This window comes from Sceloporus occidentalis, unplaced genomic scaffold, assembly GCF_023333645.1.
Source record: "Sceloporus occidentalis isolate IW3139 unplaced genomic scaffold, rSceOcc1.0.p SCAF_7, whole genome shotgun sequence".
Lineage (NCBI taxonomy): Eukaryota > Metazoa > Chordata > Lepidosauria > Squamata > Phrynosomatidae > Sceloporus > Sceloporus occidentalis.
In genome coordinates, this window is record NW_028316987.1 from 17248290 (window position 1) to 17271960 (window position 23671).

A 23671-nucleotide genomic window follows, 5' to 3' on the forward strand; every position below is an offset into this window, starting at 1 on the left:
TACATCATCTATCATATTTAACAAGCATACTTCAGGTTCTAATTTAATTTTAATTTGATATATTTCTTGAATTATTCTATGCACTTCCTTCCAATCATTTTTTATTATAAGCCAAGTCCACCACATGTGGTAAAATGTTCCAGGTTGCTTTTGCCATCTCCAATATAAGCCCTCTGTATTCTTATAAATTTTAGCTAGACCTTCAAATAGAGGATTGCTTTCCTTAGAGTACATGTCCATGCTAATTTCTAGTATGCTGGAATATTGAGGTTTCTGGTCTGTAAGTATGCTCAGATTATTATTTGTGGCATTTGGTTTGTTAAAAAAATATTTTATTGTATGTCCTAACTACAGGACAGAAGGGGAAACAAACAAACAAACACACACACACACACACACGTATATGCATACACATATATTTTAAGCACATTAATGGTTGGTTTGCACTGGTAGTTTATTTCCCACTTCATATATAGTATACAATATACACTCAGTAAACAGTAGTTGGTTATTAAGTTATTTCTGGAAAATGTAGCTCTGCTGAAAAAGGATGCAAGCTACCTGAACAGGGAGAGTAACCACAGCTGACCTGAATAGGAGTAACAAGACAGGGTAAGCAGCATTCTCCAGACACCCTATTCAATGAATGTGAGAATGGTAGAACTAGCTGCTTTTCTTCTGAGTGTTAGTGTAAAGATAACAAAGAGCAGCCACTAAGCACACATGTGCATGAATGCACACATCAATTAAGTGACAATGAAAACGTTATAGAAGCTAAGTGTGTTAGTGTTGAAGTTAACATGATAGAAATTGTCCCTGTTTTAAAAGTAAAGGTCGAGATGGAAACAGAAAAGTGTATTACAACAACTGCAGAAAGAAGAAAACTCAACAAATACTGCTTTGTCTCAGTCCAGGGCACGTGGGAGCAGAAAGAGCTGGAGGAGGTTAGAAGAAACAAGGAGTGAACAGGAAGTGCAAACAAGGCACGAAAGTAGAGGGGGGGGGGGTAAGAAAAACAAGAGCAGACACCTGGAGGCAAAAGACATATGGGCATTCACCCACCACAAGTGGGGCCTTAGAATAGCAGCCACCCCCTCCTTTTCCAAGCCTGCTAATTATCTTAGTTCCTGGAGCAAAACTGGACAAGATCCTTCAGCTGGTTGTGAAAGGGAAACACAGTTCCAGGTGAGTCATCAATGCAGCTGTATGTGAATACTCTTTATTTGCAAAAAGTCAATGCCAGTCTGGATGTTTTCAGAGGGCTACCCAAAAAGGTGCGTCCGGATCCTCTGCACGTTTCAGTGCTGATGCGTTGTTTTGTAATGCTGCGTTCGTGTTTTTATAAGTTTTTTCAAGACACCACCCTTCAATAATAATAATAAAAAAGTTGAGGGTGGTTTATGAAAAAAGAAAATACAAAATACAATAAGAACACAAATAAAACATATCCAAACAGTCATAAAAACACAAGGCAAGAAGATAGCAAGATCTTAAAAGACACATAAGAACAGTCAGATAAACTGAAAGTATGTCTAGTAGATATAGGGGGAAAAGATATGTATTTGGTACAGAAAGGATAGCATTATAGATACCAGGTAGCCCTGTCAGGGAAATGAATACCCTAATCGCGTGCCATCACTGGCACTGTCATTTGGAAGCCATTGCCTCACCTCAGGTGAAAGAGTAAGAATGGGCAAGCATGTTTGGAAACAGGTTCTCCTTTAAGCAACCTGCTCCTAAGCTATAAAAGGGTTTAAAGGTCATGATCAGCATCTTGACCTGGGCCCAGCAATGGAACTACTGCAACTGATGTAATCTATCTGCCTACTTTCTGAATGGTCCTCAGTCAACCCCCATGTAAAGTGCATTACAGTAGTTTAATCTGGATGTTACAAGTTTTTGGATCACTGAAGCCAGGCTACTTTATCCAGCAAGGGTTGCAGGTTGCCACATACATCTAAGCTGGTAAAAACACTCCATTGCCATGGGAGGAACCTGTGCCACTCATGACCAAAATAGATTCAGAATACTTCGAGCCGAGAACCTGTTCCTTCAAGAGAATCCAACCAGACAAACCACCCTTCAATAGCCATTCTGTTTTATCTTGATTGAGATTGAATTTATTGGCCTTCATCCAGTCTTTTAGCCCAACTAGACACAGATTTAGCATCTTTGTTGCTTCACCTGAATTTGATGAAAAGGATAAATAGTATTGGGTGTCATCCACATATTGATGGCAACTCACCCCAAACTCAAAATTTTTGATGGCCTCTCAAAAGTTTAATGCAGATTTTAATGAAAAATATATCTCTGCAGAACTCTACAGGCTGCCAGTTTGTTTCCGGGCACAATTGAAAGTGCTGGTTATGATCTATAAAGCCCTATATGGCTCAGATCCAGGCTATTTGGCAGACTGTCTCCTGTATGAACCGGCCCAGGCTCTGAGATCCTCAGGAGAGGCTTTTCTTTCCCACCCACATCACAAGCATGGTTGGTGGAGATGTGAGAGAGGGCCTTCTCAGTGGCTGCCCCTGGACTGTGGAACCCCTCCTAACTAGTCCCTCCAATTAAAGTAAGAAGAGGGGATATTAGGGAACTGATGGTGGAAGCTCCTACATGCAACCAAGAGAGAAAGAGGCAAGAGCAACAAAGAGCCCATCTATTATTCTGAAAGCCTGCTGGACCAGTAGTATTGCCAGAGGGAAGATAGCTTGTACTGCACTGAAGAGTGGCCATAATGGCTATTCTTTAAAAGAAAGTAGGCCCTCCTGTGGTGGAATCAATTGGGGGGGGGGGTGATTCTTGTTCCTAGGCTGCTGATCCTTAAATTCCACTGCTGTCAAATACTCAAGCAGTAACCTGCCACTATCTTTTGGAATTGGCCATCCAAGACACAAATGGAACCACTTCAGCCAATTCCCCCATCTCTATCCCACGCAGCCTCTCTGTGAGGACATCACGAGGTACTGAAGATGACTGTGAGAGACTGAGGATAATCAACTGGATCACAGTCTCTTGTCTTTTTCCCAACATGTATCACACGTCAAAGGAAATGAAGTGGTCTTGGTGCCAAAGGAAATGAAGTGGTCTTGGTGCCAAAACCAGGCTTGAAACTACACTGAAAAGGATCTAGAAACTCAGTTTGATCCAAGAGCAATTGAAGTTGTATAGTAACCATTCACTTGAATACCCTGCCAGCTGGTCATTTTTCAAGTCTTCCAAGTCCTCATTAGATTCCCTTAGGGATGTCTGCACATCTGTTTAATGCAGGACTGGAATTATCATCTTTCTCAAAATGTTTGCTACCACATGGCTCTAAGCAACCAATACTTCCCTGCTTGATATAAGCCAAGAAAGGCAGGAATTGAATACAAACAAGTTGTTTCACAAATTTGGGTCTCAACAACTGAGCCTCATTCAACAGCAGGTCAAATGGAGCACTGGGCACCTCCAAATACTGTCTTGATTCAACACTTCTGTCTACACCAGCACAGATGTGAATACTTGTATCCTCAAAATATTTTCCATACAGGACAAAGTCACAGTGTCCTCCTGACAGTTTCTAAACATTCCATAATAGGCCAGATTACAAAATGACCAAGCCATTCTCAGAAAAGCACCCTAAGATAGCTCCACAAGGACACAATGAAATTGAAAAAATGGAACATTTGTACTTACCACTGAGGCCTTTTTTTCAGCAGTAGATAGAGGGTTCTGGGTTGTCTCCTCCCATCTGAGAGGCATAAATTACAACCTGTACTCGTTGTGTGCAAGAGCTCCTGCCCAGTCACAGGCAACAACCTTTGGCTTAGAGAGAAAATAAAAAGTGATTAAATCAACCTGTCCACAGAAGAGTGAGGAAGGTGATAAATTGTCTGGAAACCAAAGTATATGAGGGATGATTAGGGAGCTGAGAATGTTGAATTTGGAGAAAAAATACTTGACAGGTGATATAGCCATTTTTAAATATCAGAAGGGTTGTCATATTGAAAATGGAGAAAGATTGTTTTCTACTGCTCCAGAGACCTGAATGAATGTATTCAAACTACAAGAAAAAGATTGCACATGACCTTTAAGAACTTTTTATTGATAAGAGCTATTCAGCAATGGAACAGACTGCCTGAGAGGGTGGTGAACTCTCCTTTGAGGTCTTAAAAAAAGGTTAGATGACCATACTTTTCGGAGTGTATAGCATGAGCCTGGATTACATGGCCCTTACAGTCCCCCGTCCCCCGTCCCCCCCAATTCCATTAAGCTATGTTTTGATGAAATAAGACAGTCATGAAATGAGGAGGGCAGGGAAAAGGCACAGCAAGAATAACCTACTAAATTTGGGTGGCATAGGAAACCCTCCATCCGCTCTTGGAAAAGGACTTTCACACTACATGCCAACATTTCATTTCCCAAAAGCAGAGGGCACTTGTTCTAGGATGTACCATAGCTGCCACTCCAGGTGGAATCTTGCTGAGCAATTATGGAACAATATGATTCTGTGATTCTGCAGAACCTTTTCTGGAAGTGTATTTGTCCACTTTATGACAATGTACTGAAGATGGAAACCAAGGACCAAGTGGTGCCCCGCAATCTCTTCCAAAAAGAACAGTAGTTTTGAAGGTAGCTGAGATAGCAGCTACTGGTGGAATGGGCACTGCTGGGAAACAACTGCTTCTTTAGGTACACTGCACAAGCCTGATAGTGAGCTGCTGCTACTATTTTATCAGACTGTAGCTGCCTGCCTGCCTGCTTCATTGCCCTCAGTTCCCCAGAATATTAAGAATATTATGACTGGGCTGGGCTCTGTTCACAGGGCATTTAGGAGTGAGTGTGTCAGCTGTCTGAGTCATCTCCATATTCCACACAGTGAACAAAAGGAGTGCCAGCCTTACCAGATGGAAACTCCCCAAGAGCTCTCTGTAATCCTGGAGACTGTATAAGCCTCCTTGGGTGGATCATCCCACACTTCGCTGCAGAGAGGAATAAATGCTGTAAGTCTAAGCCTCACCAGGAAGTGATCTGCCCATCGGGTACTTCCAGATGAGACTTCTATCATGAAGTTGTCTTGCTTCATGGAATTTTTCACCATCTTCCATTTGTAACTCTCCAGTGTTTCCATAGCTGCTACTGTCTCTCTCCCCCACCCCTTTCAAGTTCAAATTTGTTAAGAAGAAAAAAAAGGACAGAATATCTCCACAATGATGAGAGATTCCAGGAGCTATCCATTTGGAAGCACCACCATGGTAAAAGAGGTAGAACAAAACCTGCACTCTTGGGTTACCATCTTCCTGCTAAGAAAGCAAAATTAAGAATGAATTGGCTATGATAATTTTTATCAAATATGTTGTTAGCCAACAAAAAGGCAGAATATGTATCTTTTAATAAATAACTATGACTACACAAATGACTGTAAGTTAACAAGTGAAGCCTAAGAGGTTTTGTCTGTTCACAAAAGTTGACAGAACATGATGTATATGTCCCTAGCATCAAGCACCTTTTGGGTGTTTGCATATGCTGTACGAGAGAAAGTGTGCTTGTGTGTGCCTGTGTACATGCTATGCAATTCTTGTGTGCATACATGTAAGAGAGTCTATATGCAAAAGTATGCAACTTTCAATATAGTACTGTACTTCTAGTTTTCAGTTATGGCTAAATGCACACAAGTTCCTACCTTGTGTTAGGCTTCCTGAATGTCAATGGAAAGAGATCCTCTGGCAAAGCCAAACGAGTGGGAGTGAATTTGGCATGCCTCTTATTTCCTATGTCCTAACTTCAGCGATGCTGCTTGACCCACCCTCTGTATCAAGGCAGAGTGCAAGCATGCTTAACTCCTGTTAAACCATAACTATAGAGGCTGAAGGTTTGAGATAAATTAGCTGTACAATAATGAATATCTCACATTAATGCCAACTCTGTGCTCATATTTTTATCAACAATTAAGGACCACAAGGGACCCACACAGCCACCCCTTTAGAATCTAAAAAGTCATTCAAAATCATATTTAAAAACAAGACAGTTGGCCACTTTAACATTTCATTTTTAAAACATATTTGAACTCTATGCAAAATATTTCCTTCCATATTAAAGATAACCTACTGGTTGCCACCCAGAATTGGTAGGAATTAGAATGGTGTTATTTTTAGGAATCCAAAAATAACAGGGAAAATCCAGACAAAGAGGTGGGGGCAGAGAAGAAAATACTGTTTCTCCCTAGCTCTCCTCCACATTAAAGGCAAGGAGAATATGTCCTGTTAGCCTAACTATAGTAGTAATACTGAATGTTTTTGATTAAGGATTAAGCTCACAGGGTCTAAATACTCTAAAGGCACCTGATCCTGTCAGACCTTGGAAGCTAAACAGGATCAGCTCTGGTTAGTCCTTGGGTGGGAGACTGTCAACAAATACCAGGCACTATATTTCAGAGGCTATATTTCAGAGGAAGGAACTGGGAAAACCCACCTCTGAGTATTCCTTGCCTAAGAAAACCCTATGAAATTCATGGGGTCACCATAGGTCAAGAGGTTAGTTGAAGACACTTACACACAAAGCTCACATGTGTCTCAATTCATCTCCGCTGCACTTCAGAACCATGATATCAGATGAGAAACAACTTTTTCAGCTGATACTATGGCTTAGTTCCAGGGTGGTGCAGAGAGACACGATAATTGCAAAGCAGAAATGCCCATAAAACTAGAGGATAATCCTCCTAAGGAGCGATTCTTCTTATCAGTCCTTTCAGGCCAAGTGTTCTGGATCAATGCTGCCAAGCCAGAGAGAGTTCACTGTGGCTTAACAAAGGTTACTTCTCACCATTCTTTTAGCAGATACACTCCATGCAGTTATGAAAATTCCAGGCAAGGATGCAGTTTTCACAAGCGAGACCTGAAAACAGATATGATGAAGAAGATCCATGAGAAGATCTTGGAACATCCCACCTCAGCCCAAACAGCTAGGTGGGGACCTCTGATTTTAAATGAAACAGCACTACTGGTGGGGCAAGTGTGTGTGATGTTGCTTGGCCACACATGCCCTGGTTTTTATCTGTGAAATATTGGAAGATACGTCATAATGTAATGTGAAAGGGACACACATGTTTGTTTTATGTATGTATTCTGTCTGTTGTGGGCTCACAGTGACTTTAAAGTGGGCAACTTAAATCTGGAAAATAACACAGGGGTTAGGTTTAAAGCTCACTGCAGGCCCACTGCTCCAAGAGAAACCAGATCCTCCGCAAAATGCTTTAAAATAAACTCACACAAGAAGTAAAACAAAATGTTGGAATCTCCCTAGACATTTTAAAATTAGTCTGGAAAACAGACCTACATCGAGAAAGTACATTCCATTTTAAAACCACACTCTCCCACTTTCTGTTCTGCTTTAATAACATTCACATGTGGCGCAAAGAGGGAAGCTCTAAATGCTATTTTTGGAAAACTGCCCCTGCTATCTCTCTCTCTCCTGAAACACAGTTCTGCCCCTAAAAGAATATAAATTTCTCAGTTCACATAGACTTACTGAGTTCATGAAGGACTTTATCACACAGGGGAAATTGGGGGTTTAAACAACTATTATCCCGTGAAAATCGCACAGTTGCAATTAAATTTTTCACATGATGTCACTATTAAAGTCCCATTGTCCTGGAATAAAAAGGCAATAAACAGCAACAAATCATTCATGGGGAAACTGGACTTTATCACATGGTGAAAATCGGGGTTTAAACAGCGATTATCCCATGAAAATTACGCAATCATGATTAACATGTTCACACGACGTCATGATTAAAGTGCCATTATCCCGGAAATAAACAGGCAACAAACAGAAACAAATCATTCATGGTAAATCCCGTGAATGATTTGTTACTGTTTATTGCAAGTTGATCCCTTGGATAATGGCTATTTAATCGTGATGTGTGTGAAAATGTTAATCACAGTTGCACGATTTTCACAGGATAATCACTATTTAAACCCCTGATTTTCACCATGTAATAAAGTCTAAAGAGAGGTAATATTGGCAGTGAATCACACATTACAGGAAAATGCATGCAAATAGATGTAAAGAAATACTGACCTTTTCAAACACAAGAGGTCAAAGAAATAGGAACATAGGGTGAAAGACAAAATCCCATCACCCCGTGATTTTTTTAATTCAGTTAGGGAAAGAAAGGCCTGCAGATAAGGGATCTATGGTACTTCCTCCATGTCCATTCAGATGTGAGGACCATGATAATACAATCCTGAAGGACCTCACGGTCCCAAGGTGACAGGTGTCCTCTCTTTCCAGGACATGTCCTACATTAAAGCCTTGCATCCAGAAGGTATTCCAAATGGCCTCCATTTTGAGCGTGACAGGGGCTGCATCCTCACTGCAGAAATAATCTCATTTGACACAGCTTTAACTGCCATGGCTCAATGTTATGGAATTCTGGGATCTGTAGTTCTGTGGGGCATTTAGCCTTCTCTGTCAGAGAGCTGTGGTGCCACAACCAACTACAGTTCCCAATTCCATAGCATGGAGCCATGGTAGTTAAAACAGTGTCAAACCGAATTATTTCTGCAGTGAGGAATATAGATTTATACTTCTATGGAGTTTATCATACTGAGGCAAATTTTGGCATTAAAGAGAGATTAAAGTGCATTTAAAGCATCCTGCAAATAAAGCAAAAATGGAGAGTAATTGAGCGAATGATTATCACACGCAATTGTGCAATTAAAGTCATATTGGAAATGCATTGTCACTGAAATCCCAAAAGTAAAAAGATGTGCATTAATTCTTCTTTGTGACTTTAATGGCAGGTTTTGTGCGATGTCGTGTGAACTTGTTTAGCGTAATTATGTGATATTTCTGGGATATTAAATGAGATAAATCCCCAATCTCCTTCGTGTGATAAACTCCTATGAATATTTTGAGCTTTTATTTGGTCATGTCCTTCATTTTTCCTGAGTGTCCTCCATTTTGTGGTGCCTTGCCCTCCTTTGTGGTTAGGGCATCTGGACACCGTCACAGTCCAGCACCTGCAAACACTATTGTTATAACAAATAGTGCATAACAAATACTGTGGGTAGGATTCTGGGAAGTGTAGTCCCAAGGAATAATTTGACTAAGCTCTGCATTTATGGACGATAAAAAATAAAACCCTTCTTATCTTAACCTAAGAGGGGGCCATGTGGAATAGGCCAAAAATACATCTTGTCCATTTCCTGTTTCCTTAGCTATTGTCAGCAGACCACCCATTCTGGCTCCTCCCTGAGGAGTGCCTTTGAACATGGAGGTTCCACAGAGCCATCATTATGTTTAATAGCAGTGGATAGACTTGTCCTCCAGAGCCCTAATGTTGTTTACAGCTTCTCTGGCTCACTGGGAAGAGAGTGGGAGTGACGTGCTTCTTTTGTAGCATGAAAGTAATGGGCCTCACGCAGTTTTATTACAAAACTGAAAAAAGCCATGTGTTTGGCTACCCTAACCACTGCCTATTAGTGTGCCCTGTAAATCCACAATGGTGCAAAAGACACTGTAGGGATAATCCAGTTTGACATTGCTTTAACTGCCCTGGCTCAGTGCTAGGGAACCCTGGGAACCGTAGTTTATTGTGGCACCAGAGCTCTCAGAGAGAAGCTTAATGCCTCATAAAACTACAGTTCTCAGAATTGCCTAGCACTGAGCCAAGGCAGTTAAAGCAGTCTCAGACTGGATTATTTCTGCCGTGTGTTTCAGACCAAAACGTGGCTCTTGTACCACCTTTTATGATCTGAAGACACTTTCCCTGTATGTACATGTCTGTTCTTAAATGATAAGCTTAGACTTTGGCCTGTGGAAATTCCTTCCACAGACTAAGGTGCCCTTTGGATTCTGGAGATTAGGGTTCGATTCCCTGCTCAAGCACAAAAACCCACTGGGTGAACATGGGCAAGTCACACTCTCTCAGCCTCAGAGGCTGGCAATGGCAACCTCCTTCTGAATGCCAAGAAAATCCATGATAGGTTCACCTTAGGGACACCATAAATTGGAAGCAACTTGAAGGCACACAACAAAGACCTTTTTATAAAAGCAGGAGTTGTATGATTAATTGGTTGCAAGGGATTGTTTTCTATGGGCTGTGTGTGTGTTCTATTTTTACGATGTTTTTAAGTAAATGTATACTTTTAAGATTAATGGTGTTTTCACAATAGCTTGTGATTTAAGTGTTTAGCTCTCCATTGTTTTAAGCTTCTTGTAAGTCTCCTCGGGCCTCTTGTCAGGAGCAAAGTGGGATATACATTTTAAAATCGTAATAAGATCCTGCTCCTCCTGCGTGTTACGCTGCCTAAAGCTCTCTCTATTAATTTCTGCTGTGTGTTGGGAAGGGTGAAGGGTGTGAGGCTGCCAGGCTACAAACTGGAGAGGCCTCTTGCACCTTCACAGGTTGTGTAGCAGGTGTTTCTTGTTACCTGGTTGTGCGACAAGCAACGCCTGCTGAAACTCCCTGTTCTCTCTCTCTGTATTCGTAAGACTTTTGGTTAAAGTTGACCATGGAGTTGTGCTGGAGGATGTAGATATTCCTAAAGATAACATATTAATCAGACCTGTGAATAATCAAATCCACAAATATCAAAGCTGTAAATGTGGAGGGATGAGTATACTATATTCACAGTTGCATACTTTTGCATGTAGACTCTCGTACATGTATACACACACACAAATTGCATTCTATGTACACAGGCACAAACAAACACACTTTCTTTTGTACAGCATACACAAATACCCAAAGGGTGCTTGTTGTCATGTTCTGTCGACTTTTGTGAACAGACAAAACCTCCTAGGCTTCACTTGTTAGCTTAAGTCCAAAACACACTGCAGCAGTAATCCAGTTTGAGACCGCTTTAACCGCCATGGCTCAGTGCTATGGATTCCTGGGAATTGTACTTTTATTGTGTGTGTGTGTGTGTGTGTGTATGTGTGTGTGTGCATATATATGCGTATTTGTGTATATGTATGTGTGCATGTGAGTGCATATATGTGTGAGTATTTGGGTATGTGTGTGTGCATATATATATATGTGTGTATATATGTATATATTTGTGTATATATGTGTGTGTATTTGTGTATGTGTGTGTGCATATGTGTGTGTGTGTGTGTATATGTATGTGTGCATGTGTGTGCATATGTGTGTATTTGTGTGCATATATATGTGAGTGTGTGTATGTGTGCGTATATATATATATATTTGTGTGTATATATATATATATATATGTGTGTGTGCGTGCATATATGTGTGTGTATATATATATTTGTGTATGTGTGCATGTGTGTGCGTGTATTTGTGTATATATGTGTGTGTGCATGTGTGTTCGTTCGGCTCTGGGCCCCACAACAAACTCCAGCTCCCAGAATTCCATAGCAAGGACCCAGAGAAAGCGGTGCCAAAGCGGGTTATTTCTGCAGTGTGGAGGCGGGGAGGCTAGTGAGGCTTAGGCCCGTCCCCCGCCTTCTTCCCTTCCCTTCCCAAGTTCCCTCTCCCTCGGGGCCTAGTGACGCACGAAGCCTCCTAGTCCTGACCCCCGGAAAAGGGCTTGTCGGGCGGGAGCAGCAGGAGGAGGCGCCTGAGCCTGGCCTGCCTTCCCTCTCCTTCCGAGGCTGAGGAGGACGGAGCAGGGAGCGCCTGAGAGCCTGGGCTCCGGATGCCTTTCCCGGGGGGCTTGTGGTGGCTGCTGTGCTGCAGGCAGGGCTTCACCTTGCTGCGGAGGGACTATGGCGAGGCGGGCAAAGGGGCGGCCGAGGAGGAGGAGGAAGAGGAGGCCGAGGAGGAGTCCTTCGAGCTCCGCAGCCAGGTGGGCTTGCTTCCTTTGGCCTTCTTCGCTGGGAAGGGAGGAGGAGGAGGAGGAGGCTCAAGGAAGCATGAAGAAGCTCCAAAGGAACCATGCTTCTTAAGCCTGGCTCAAAATGGTCAGTAGAATCACTGTTTATTTTAGAGAGATCTTGCTGCCCACTTTTTAATTCCAGTGAGTCTCAAAAGGGCTACAAGATCTCTCTACATAATTAATAATAATAATAATAATAATAATAATAATAATAATAGCTGCAGCAGCAGCAAATGCATCTGAGGAAGTAGACTTAAGTCTAAGAAAACTCATGCTGCCAATCTCTTTCGCTCAGTCTCAAAAGTGCTGCAAGATCTCTATACATAATAATAATAATAATAATAATAATAATAGCAAATGCATCTGAGGAAACACACTTTGGAGCCCAAACAGACAGGCCAAAATAAAGCTTCTTCGGGTCACTTTGGAGGTATGCTGTTTAAATGATGCATGCGTCCTAAGAGGTGAGAAGCTGCGCCAAAACCATGCTCCACTCCTAAGGACTGGAGCACAGCTTTGGCGCAGCTTCTGGCCTCTTAAGATGCGTGTGTCATTTAAACAGCATACCTCCAAAGTGACCCGAAGAAGCTTTATTTTGGCCTGTCTGTTTGGGCCCTAAGTCTTTGAAAAGGAGGACGCCTGCGTCTAGCAGTGTGGGTCACAGATGTCCTTCTTTTCCAAGGACCTGCCTCCCATCCCAGCCTTCTGTGCAGAAGGAATTTCAAAAAGTCCTCCATTGTTGAGCATGACGAAGAAGCATGGGTTGATACGTATGTGAGTGTTTTGAGCTCTCATTTGGTCCTGTCCTCCATTTATTTATTTCTTCTTTAATGTCTTCCATTATGTGGTACCTTGCCCTCCTTTGCCGTGAGGTCCCCTGGTCACCCTGGTCAGGCATCATGTCACTTCTGTGGCCGGGTTTGGAGGCAGATCTTGGCACTGGCTTCTCTCCTGAGCTTTTCTGGCCCTGGAGGAAAGAGGAGGGTGCATGCCTTGGCTTGTTACGCTTCTCCTCAGTCTCTGTGTATGAGCAAACTGGCTCTGGTGACTCAGGGCTGGGAAGGAATCCACTTGGCACCGACGCTGGCTGCGTCCACACTGCAGAAATAATCCGTTGTGGCACCATTTTGGGCTCCATGCGATGGAATCCTGGGAATGGCCGTTTGTTGTGGCACCAGAGCAGAGCTCTGTTGTGGTTTGAGTGTTGGACTAGGAGGTTTTTGCAGCGCTGATCCGACGTGACTGCAGGTTCAACGGTGTGAAATCACGCAATAACATGATGTGTTATCACACGCGATTCCTTTCTATGGGGGCTCCTTCCATGGCGCTTCCGCAGTGATTCCAAAGTGACCCCTCATTTTGGTGAAATCGGTAGCAAGTGAATTCACAGAAATCACTTCCAAGCTCAGTTTGATTTCACTCCGAATTGGTCTGATGTGGAATGCAACTTTGCTTCTGCTCTGCAAACCCTCCTGGGTTGCAAATTTCCCTTGATGCGGCGCTGCAATTTCCCCCATTTCCTTTCAGTGGTCCTTTCACTTTCAGGGCAACTCATTTTTTGGGAATATATACATGTGTGTATGTGCATGAATGTGAATATACAGATATGTCTATCTATCTATCTATCTATCTATCTATCTATCTATCTATGCATTTATAAATGAATTATTCTCTGAAGATGCCAGCCACAGATGCTGGCGAAACATCAGGAAGAAACCTTTCTGGAACATGGCCACATAGCCCGAAAAACCCACAAATGGATGCCGGCCATGAAAGTCTTTGACTATATATGTGTGTATTGAAATTGCTGAAGTGGAAGGGAAAATAAAAAAGGGGGATGAAGAAGACACAGAAATATTCACAAGGCAAATGGTCACACAATCATGCAATTAAGCGAAACAGGGAACAAGAACTTGCGCCCCTTTTCACCCCGGAAATGTGCAAGGCCACGATGCATTCAGACCTCCACTGAGCATGTGCAAGGGTGCCAATTTGAATTGTTGAATCCGCATGGTATACACTGGTGTGGTAATACAGTTTGGACTCACTCTGCTTTGCGTGCATCCGCATCATGTGACTTACCTTGGATTCGGTTCCCGCTCAGTATGGAAGGGCAACCAGGTGTGATAAAACATTCACGTTATGACGTGAATTTGCATAGCTGAACCAGGAGTCACCCCGGATCTGAGCTGCAAAATCCTCTGTGTTTCAATCCCCATTTGATCACCGAAACCCACTGTGTTTGGTCACACTCAGCCTCAGAGGAAGGCTATGACAAACATGTTCTAAAGAAATCTTGCCAAGAAAACACGATAGGTTCACCTCTTGGAAAGTGACTTGGAGTCACACATAACAACAGTGAATGGGAAAAGAATCCCAGGATGCACTTTGGAAGAACTTTTCAAGTGGCTGAAGGCAGGAATTATGAGATCTACACAAACAAACATTCCCAGGATTTCATTCCATGCGGCCAGGACAGTAAGCGGTGTCAAAATGAATTATTCCTGCAGTGTGGATGCAGCCTCAGAGGCCTTCTAGGTGGAGTTTTGACTCAAGCCCTGAGTGCCCAGTCCCCACATTCTTTATCTGCACCTTAAATGGATTCATGGACCGACTGCATAAATATATTGCTTCTCTTATGCAGAGAGATCTTACAGCACCTTTAAGACTCAACTTATTTCTTCTCATATGTGGAGAGATGTTTTAGCACCTCTGAGATCCAGTATATTGTTTCTCATGTAGAGAGATCTTGTAGCACCTTTAAGACGCCATATATTGCTTCTCATATGTGGAGAGATCTTGTAGCACCTTTGAGACTCACTGAAAGAAAGAAGTTGGCAGCATTAGCTTTCGTAGACTAAAGTCTACTTACTCAGATGCCTTCTCTTGCTTCTCGTATGTTCGGATTTATTTCTGATCCTTTGTACTACAGGGTGTGTTTGGGTGTGCACCTTCCAGTTGCCTTATGGAAATCGCATGAATTTCATAGGGTTTTTTTAGGCAAGGAATGCTCAGAGATGGTTTTGCCAGTTCCTTTCTCTGAACAACAATCTGCAGTGCCTGGTATTCGTTGGTGGTCTCCCATTCAAGTATTGACCAGGGCTGACCCTGCTTAGATCCCAAGATGAGAGGGGATCTGATGCCTTAAGGTATTTAATCTAATGCCGCAGGGGCTTGCTGTGTGCCTTCAAGTTGTGTCCAATTTATGACAACCCTTATTGTGGGTTTTCTTGGCTTGCAGAGTGGGTTTACCATGGTCATCATCTGAGGTTGAGAGAGTGTGATTTGCCCAAGGTCAGCCAGTGCTTTCCATGGTTGAGCAGGAGGTACTTTCATAATACTTGCTGTCAAGCTTGTAGAACAGCCCTGTTTTAGCCCACCCTCCTATGTTTTATTCTTTGCGTCCTGTAGTTAGTCCATTGGGGAATCATTAGAAGGTTGATCCAGGCTGCCTCCTCCTATTGCTGTGAGAGCAATAGTCTCCAAATATGTAGAATTAATTCAGCCTCTGGATTTTGCTGACAAGGTGAACAGAGGACAAGGTGTTTCCTCATATTTCTAATTCTTATATAATGCCATAGCCATGAATTATGCAGCTTTGGCTGTTGTCCTGTTTAAGACTTCTCTCACTTCCAGTCTTTTTAATTGCGGCATTTAAAAAGCCATGGATTGCTGAAGCCAAGCTTGGCCAGCCTCAGGAGGAGAGAGAGCCTGTTGGCAAATCAGGAGTCCCGATTGTACGCGGTGCCTGTCAAAAAGCTCACAAAGGCTGCATCCACACTGCAGAAATAATCCGGTTTGACGTGGCTTTAACTGCCCTGGCTCAATGCTGTGGCATTCTGGGAATGCTCTGTTCTAGGGCCACCACAAACTACGGTTCCAAGAATGCCACAGCATTGAGCCAGGGCAGTTAAAGCTGTGTCAAAATGGATTATTTCTGCAGCCAAAGATGACCTTAAAGATCTGCCTTTCAAATCTCCCCTACCCACCCCACTTCTTCTGCCATGCTGAACTCTCCAGAAAGCAGAAGGGATGCCACTGTTTCTTCCTCCTGTAGGTCAACCTCTTCAGAAAGAGAAGCCAAGTCAGCTGAGAAATAGATGAAATACAAATTCCTTGTCTTCGTTCATCCACTTTCCTGTCCCTATAGGGAAGGTAAATTTCCAGAAAGAAATTGTAAGCCATCTTGACTTAGCCATCTTGACTTAATGTGAGTTCTGGGTGTCCAAGGAAGGCAGTCCGTTCTGCAATCTGTACATACACAATTTGCTTTTTTATCTTACACGTTGGTTAAAGTCCTTCAGTCTCCAGGGAGGTTTCAGAGAACTAAGCTGCTGCTCTGATGAGGCCATAGCTGTAGGCTGGTGACTGTTGATTTTTAGGGGGCTGGTGTTGACCCTCTAATAACCTATCCCCAAAGGAAAACTTTGCAGTGGCTGGCCTTTGGATAATGTTTGCAATGGCGTTACTTCTTGGCACAGGCAAAAGGCCAAACCACCCGCTTGGACAGAGCTGGGTTGGGCAGGGAAGGCTTGTAGTCTGAGTCGAGGGGAACCTTTACCCCAAAATGTCAGAGTAAGGAGTACCTACATTCTGTTTCAGACAACAAACCACCGGTGGGTTGAGAGGTTTTGGCCAGCCTTAAAACCCCTACGTATTTCAGAAAGCTTAGTTTAACCCAGAGCTGGATGTGCAGAGAAAAACACACACACACTCATACATTCACCCTTTCTGCACACACAGTCAACACTCCTTTCTGCTGAGAAGTGTCTCTTCCATTCTTCCTTAGTCAGAAAGGCAGGCCCTGTCAAGAGGAACGGGATGGGACACGTTGAGGGAGTGCATTGCTGCTGGCTGGGAGGAACTGGTTTTGAGTGCTTTTACTTTTTTGTCTCTTCAAACTCTCCAGGAAAGGAAGAGCAGTCCCTCTATTTGGGGGAGAGCAGAACTGGATCTCAATTTTGACTGCCCAGAACTGTTTTTAAAGACAGGGAAATCTTAGTCTTGCAAGCAGGTAATTATTAATATGCAATGTTGCCTCCTTGCAAGGCAAATTGTTTTTCCTATCCATTACCATTTAAACATTCTTAAATATGAAAACTCTGATAAGCAGAATTAATACTTAGAAGCACCCTTCATGTTCTCATTGCAGCTTATCCCCAAGTAAGTATGCCTAGGAGAGATTGCAGGCAGCTTTTATTATTCCTGGGAGGGCTGAACAGCAATAGCCGTCTTAGGCTGCATCCGCATTGCAGAAATCTTCCAGTTTGACCCCCCCTCCCCCTTTAACTGCCATGGCTCAGTTCTGTGGAATTCTGGGAATTATAGTTTTGTGAGATGTTTAGCCTTTGCTGTCAGAGAGTTCTGGTGCCACAACAAATTACAATTCCCAGAATTCCATAGCATTGAACTATGGCAGTTAAAATGGGGTCAAGGTGGGTTATTTCTGCAGTACAGATGCAGCCTTAATATTTCTTAGTGCTTGATCATTTAGGGTACAGTTCTGATTATATAGGAGTCTTGGTGGTCCAATTTTGCAAGCTACTTTGTGGGCTCAGACCCCCAGTTTAGTTGTGAGGGGGCTCAAGCCCTCCTGCTTCCCTTTCCCAAGTCTCTTCTAGAAGTTTTAGACCAGAGTAGGCAACCCATCCCTTCTTCTGGCTGCACTGAAGGTAACGGGTCCTGTCTGATTTCAGAAGTTAAACAGCATCAGGCCTGGTTAGTACTTGGAAGTGAGACGGTCAGGAAATTCCCTGTTCAGGTGAGGGCAAGGCAAACCTCTAAATACATCTTGCCAAGAAAATCCTGTGATAGGGTTGCCATAACTTAGAGACTACTTGAAGGCATATAACAGTGATGGCGAATTTGCAGTTTGGGCACTCGGCCCCTAAAAGGTTCACCATCACTGACATATAACAACAACAAACTGTGTCCAGCCCCCCTCCCAGAAGGTGAACACTGTTGTTGTGTTTGGCAGTATGAGGTGACACTTGCTTTTGGGTGAAGGTAAGAGAAGGTTTTCACCCACAGCTGGGAGATTGGCATGTTGCTTTAGATAGATTCTTTTACTCACTCTGCCCCCACCTGGCAATGGCTGAGGAGCACCTCTTTAACCAATGTAACATTGATGTTTGAAGCACATGTGACCAACGAGAAGCAACTGGGGAAGAAGTGTATAAAAATGCCAAGCTTTTACTATGGAAAAGTGGTTGGGACCAAGCATACCATTACACTCATTCTAAACAGCTTGGCCTCTGATTAGACTCACATCAAGTCATTGTACAAAAGAGCAGCCTAGGTAGTTTAGACTATGGGGCTGCCCATCAACCTGATTTCAGTAGGGACGAACTGGCTTTGGGAAACTTGCAGCTGAGTGTGAGTTCACCCTTGCTATCCTTGCTGTTTGCCCACTCCTTCCCTGAATCAGGTATACTAAGGGATGCCTTCCCTTATTTGAAGACATGTTTAACTATCTTGCCTGATGCCTATTTTATAAGAACAGGTTTCATCCTGTTTTAAAACTACCTAAAACCATTTATCCCAACCTGATACAATTCTCATCATCCCAGACCAAATACATCTAGAAAGGCATGAAGTTGGAAAAGCCTGCTCAGACCTCATGGCCATTGCATCAGGTGTCAGCAAATGCAACTTGTTAATACTAGAATACCTGTGTTTTGTTTGATTGGCTTTTTTGGCCTTAAAAATTGGATATTTTTTCTACACTACACTACATATAATTTTATAAACGTCATATATCTTCTGTGCTGGTTTTCTCCTGTTACATTACCTTAAACATTTAACCTTTTGCTTTGAAGGAAGGAACACTTACTACTAAGTGATGCTGTTATGTGCTCCTATTGGAACTGCTTTTCCAGTGGGATGCTGTGCCAAACTAGGTCCTGGATAGATAGGTGTGTACTTGCCACTTAAAAAGTTATCTTGTCAAGCTGGAGAGACCAGATCCTGATCTGGACACCTGATACATATCTGCTGGGTGTGCTGTAGTGTTATCTGAGACTGTCATCCCTGGCCCTATCTCCATAGGAAAAGGGATTCAAGGGATATCAACTGGTCCAGGATGGATTGAGTTTAGGGTGGCCCATAAGAAGCATCTGGGCCAATATCCACTTTGGAAATCGCATGGGTAACAGCAGAGAGGCAAACCTTGAGGGCAGAACAGGTGTCAGTAACAGAACCACAAATGCCTCCTTCGAACAGAGGGCAGGAGGCTGAATCAAGCCTGATGGCTTTGCCTAATGATATGCATCATCTAAGCAGATGAGGACAAAACTGGCAGTACTTGGAACAGCAGCTTTTTGTTGTTCGCCATTCTGACAACTGTGCCTTTGAGTGACTTCATCCAGCAGCAACTGCTTACAAAACAGCAAGGCTCTGTCAGTCTTTGAAAGAGGCATCATCTGAGTTTTCAGGCATATGTTTCCCTGTGCAATAGTTTCTGTTCAGGTTGAGCTTTTTAACCATGCGATTTATTCCAAGGCTTTCTGAGAGGAAAATGGAAGGTGCCAATTCACGAGAACAGTATTGCCAGATACCTACAGACTAGAGTTGGGGGCTTGATAGCCCTGCCTTGGTTTCTACTACCCACCTGAGAAGTACTGTCGCATCATGAAAGTGCAACTGTGCACGTATTAACAAATACCCTGATCAGCTGTGTAAACTAGGGCTTTAACTTTATTAAACCACATTTATCTTGTTCTTTTCTGGAACAGAGCACCAGATTTGTGGCTGTCTTTTGAAAAATTGATTGTATTTTATTTATTTATTTATTTATTTATTTATTTATTTATTTTATTATTTTTTGCAAAATAAAGACTGGTCAGTGTGAACTCGAAGGCTTTTATGGCCAGCATCCATAGTTTTTTGTGGGTTTTTTGGGCTATGTGGCCATGTTCTAGAAGAGTTTCTTCCTGACATTTTGCCAGCATCTGTGGCTGGCATCGTCACAAATGCTGGCTCTAAAGATGCCAGCCACAGATGCTGGCAAAATGTCAGGAAGAAACTCTTTTAGAACATGGCCACATAGCCCAAAAAACCCACAAAAAAACTAAAGACTGGTCATTTTTTCAAGAATGGTCTTGTATGGCACCTTAATGACTGAGATCCCTTTTTGTGGCACAAGTCTTCATAGGCTAGCAACAAATGACTGGAACAATCTTTGGAAATACACTTTTTTCCAAACTGGATTACTAAAATCGTTCACATGTGACCAGTAGCTGGTCTGATGCAGTTGGGGAGAAAAAAAAAACAGGAAGAAGCCAAAATGGAAAGAGCAATGCAAGAGGGTAGTTGGAAGCTGCCTGTGAGTAATTGGTTCAAAACTGGCATCAGTTCCTTGCAGATTATTCTCAAGGGAATATAAACTTGCTCAGCCTCTTGATTAGGGTTTTCAGAATGGTGCACATTGATACTTTGCTCCTCTAGCCACTATTATGATAAAATAAGATATGTTATCAAAAGCAGATACCACTTTTGTTTTAATAGCTAGTGGGCAAGGTTGCCAAGCTGCAAGAGCTATCTGTCTGTCTGGGGTGGGAATCAGGCAGATTTCCAGATGTTGTTGGACTGCAGCTTCCAGCATTCTTCACCATTAGCTATCATGGCTAGGGCTGTTGAGATTTGCTGTCCAACAACACATAGTGGTCCCCACAGTGCCCTCCCCATGTGGGCTAAACCAAGTGTAGCAAGAAAAGAACTTCAAGACTAAAAATTCAGACTATAAATCAGGTGGAGGAAATGGAAGCATTTCATTCTCTCTTGGTCCAAATCACAGAAAAATATACCTTTAGTCCAAACCTCTCAAGCTACTAGACTAAATGCTGAGAGATTGAAATACCATAAATATCTGTGTCTGTCCATGTTGGGGTAGTAATTGAGCCCTGGATTTTCAGGAAAATACCAAGACATGCTGAGTGCTAGGTTTCCCCCATAGGACAAGCTTGTAGTATTAATCCATTATTTTTCCAAGTACAGTGATGAAATCCTGTAGCCCTCCAGATGTTGCTGGTAGTGGCCCTTAGCATTCCATTGATTGATTATATTGGTTTGGAATATTGTGTTTGCAGCCTAGCACCTTTAGGAGGTTGTAGTTGGCCATCAGTACTTCAGATATTCAGACTTCAGATAATCAGACTTCAGATATTACCAATACGCCCTCTCTAAAGAGGAGTTACTCCTTGTTCCTCACCTCCATGAGCCTCAGGATTATCTTAAACTGCAGCAAGGGAGAGCTGAGTCTCAAAATACCAGAGGACAGTCTGGGTGCAGAATGACTACTTTATGAGGACAGTGTGAGAGATTGTAGAACAGGTTTGGAGAAGTGCAGCTTTCCTCACATCCCAATAACAGCATAGCCAATGGTGAGGGATGCTGGGAGTTGCCATCCAGCAACAGGAGAGCCACAAATCTCCCCCCACAGTATTTATGTAACATGGAAATAAAGAAAGGCACCTGAAGTTCCACTGTGCACCCTTTGGATGCCTGCATGAATTTGTACGTGCTTCAGAATGTGCTGTGTTTGAATTTCCAGAAATGGCATTTGGTTTCTGCAAGCATTTGAGGCTAGGAATTCTTGCTTGAGCTTTTGAATATCCCCCTCGCACAACCTTTTGCTTCATTTCTGGAATAATCCTGCCATGCTGTGCTGATGGCTGCTGCCAGTCTCCCTGCCCCGGCAGGACTGTGACAAATAAAATCCATGCCAACTTCAGCTAAGTTATAACAGGTGTTCTAATGCCAGAGGGCAGTTGGTGCCTCGTCCTTTACTCAGTACCTGTTGCAGCAGCTCCCTGCTCCCCTTCATTCAGTCTGGCTTTATATAAAGATCCGTATCACACCACACTGTCATACAGGGTGAGTATCTCTTATATGAAATGCTTGGGACCAAGCGGTGCTTGGATTTTTTTTTCTTTTTGGAATATTTGTTTTTCCATATATGTACATAATGGAGATATCTTGTTTGGGCAAAAATTATTTTGTCTAAACACAAATAAATTTATGTTTCATATACACCTTATACAGAAAGCCTGAAGGTAATCATATACAATGATTTTAATAATTTTGTGCATGAAACAAAGTCTGTGTACATTGAACCGTCAGAAATCAAAGGTGTCACTATCTCAGTTACAAATGAAAAAAAGTTTTGGTTTTTAGAATATTTTGGATTTTGGAATTCAGGATAAGGGAGTCAACCTGTAGTGCTATATTCCACTTTAACAATATCTTCTGGAATTCTGAGGTTTGTAGTTTAGTGAGGCCCAAAAGCTCTATGGCTGTGAATTCTAAATGCCCTTCCCTAAACTGCAGATCCCAGCATTCCCTAAACTGCAGATCCAGAATTCCAACTGTCATGACAGTTAAAGTGGAGTACAGTGCTATAACAGTGTAGTGTGATAGGGCCCTTCCCCTAGGAACAAGTCAAATGGGTTCTTTGCTGTAGGGGAACAGCAGCCTGTGTTTTATGTCCTGCACTTTCTGCCAGTTCTCCTGAACAGCATCTCAGATTTCCTTTAAATAATGAATTAATTAACATTAATTAACATCTTGCTTGCATTTAAAAATGAAAACAGTACCATCAAGACATCCAGCAATAGAAGAAAACTGGTAATTTTTGCCATCATTGGGTAGTCAACTTGAATGAGGTGCATGAGTTGGGGTTTCCTGTGCCGTTTATTGGGACCTGTCTGTTCTTCTGGCGTGCCTCCCTCTGCTTGGAAAGGAAGGAAACCTTGGCTACAATAGGACTTTGTTTGCCTGTCTCTTATTCAGCCATGTGCTTGTGCAATTCTGCGCAGTCTGGAGCCCAACACCAAGGTCGCCTGAGGATACAGGAACCCGTTCAGCTGCTGCAGCTTGCTCTGTGGGGTGGGGGGAGGTGGGGTGGGAGGGGATGACTGGTCAGACTGTGGCCTAGGAGGGGTAGTAGAGCCGCCTGGGCAGCCTGGGAAAGTTGCAGATTAATAATTCATTTCCTTGTGTGGTTGGGAAATGGGATGGGTAGGCGGCCTGCATATACCAATGTTATTATTATGCATTCCCAATCTCTCTTCCAGCTAGCCTTCTGCTTTTGAATATATAAACAATAATATTGCTGGGAAGAGGGTGTTGTTATATGTCTCGGACAGAGCTCGGAAAAGCTTCTGTTGAAGACAGCAATTCCCAGAATCCTTCAGCCAGCGTAAACAGTGCTGGCCAGGAGATTCTGGGAGTTGTCATTAAAATGTAACTTTTCCATGGTCTGCTTGTGAAATTCCTAATTTTGAAACCAAAGGTGGGGATAATGCAATTCTATTGATATTGTTGGACTGCAACTACCAGCATTCCTCATTACTGTTCTGCTGGGATTTGCAGTCTAACATTTGGAGGACCACATTATTCCCAGTCCTTCTGTAAAGTCATCAAGTGTGTCTCCTGCCTTAATTTCCCTTACATTGGGATGTCTCACCCTGTTATGTGCAGCTTTGAGTCCTGATGATGTTCCCTATTCCTCTTTCTGTGATTTTACAGGGACCTACCTTGCAGGTGACTCTCGCTCAGCCCAGCAGTCGTGCCAGCACTGGTTCTGAAAGGTAAGCAATAATGGGTTCTGGGTGCATGTGAGAAAATTGGAGCTGGTACTCCAGTGTGGAAATGCATATGCATGTGTCTTGGTGGTGGTGCTGCATGTTATGCACAATCAGAATTTTGGCTGTTGTCACCACCTAAATACAGAACTGTACAGTCTTTTGACTCGGAGCTTGAAAGGGTGCCTTTTTTGCACTGCATCTCTCAGAATCTTACAACCAACTAATTGCATGCTGATTACAGGATTTTGGGAGTTGCAA

General features: G+C 42.8%; 1 protein-coding gene and 1 long non-coding RNA gene across 6 annotated transcripts in view; one reads left to right on the top strand and one right to left on the bottom strand.

The window, feature by feature from the left end:
• LOC149309314 (uncharacterized) lies at positions 1-10528 on the bottom strand. Of its 2 annotated transcripts, XR_016281894.1 has the most exons (5): positions 10419-10528; positions 7510-7631; positions 6805-6876; positions 3679-3807; positions 1-1364 (listed from the first exon to the last, which is right to left on the bottom strand). It is a non-coding gene; the product is annotated as an uncharacterized LOC149309314 (long non-coding RNA). The 2 variants fall into 2 exon arrangements; XR_016281895.1 differs by lacking the exon at positions 7510-7631.
• The window catches only part of PLEKHH3 (pleckstrin homology, MyTH4 and FERM domain containing H3), a 26936-nt gene continuing 10194 nt past the window's right edge, over positions 6930-23671 (top strand). Inside the window, exons 1-2 of one of the 4 annotated variants that reach the window (XM_089532192.1) lie at positions 6930-6947; positions 23355-23416. Coding sequence is in view for 2 of the 4 variants with exons in the window: in XM_089532190.1 (XP_089388316.1) it covers positions 11649-11798; positions 23355-23416 (212 nt within the window). In the remaining 2 variants the exon portion in view is untranslated. Of the gene's footprint in view, positions 6948-11535; positions 11799-11828; positions 11914-16824; positions 16843-23354; positions 23417-23671 lie in introns of those variants that run through there. The other 3 variants (XM_089532190.1, XM_089532191.1, XM_089532193.1) reach the window with 3 other exon arrangements.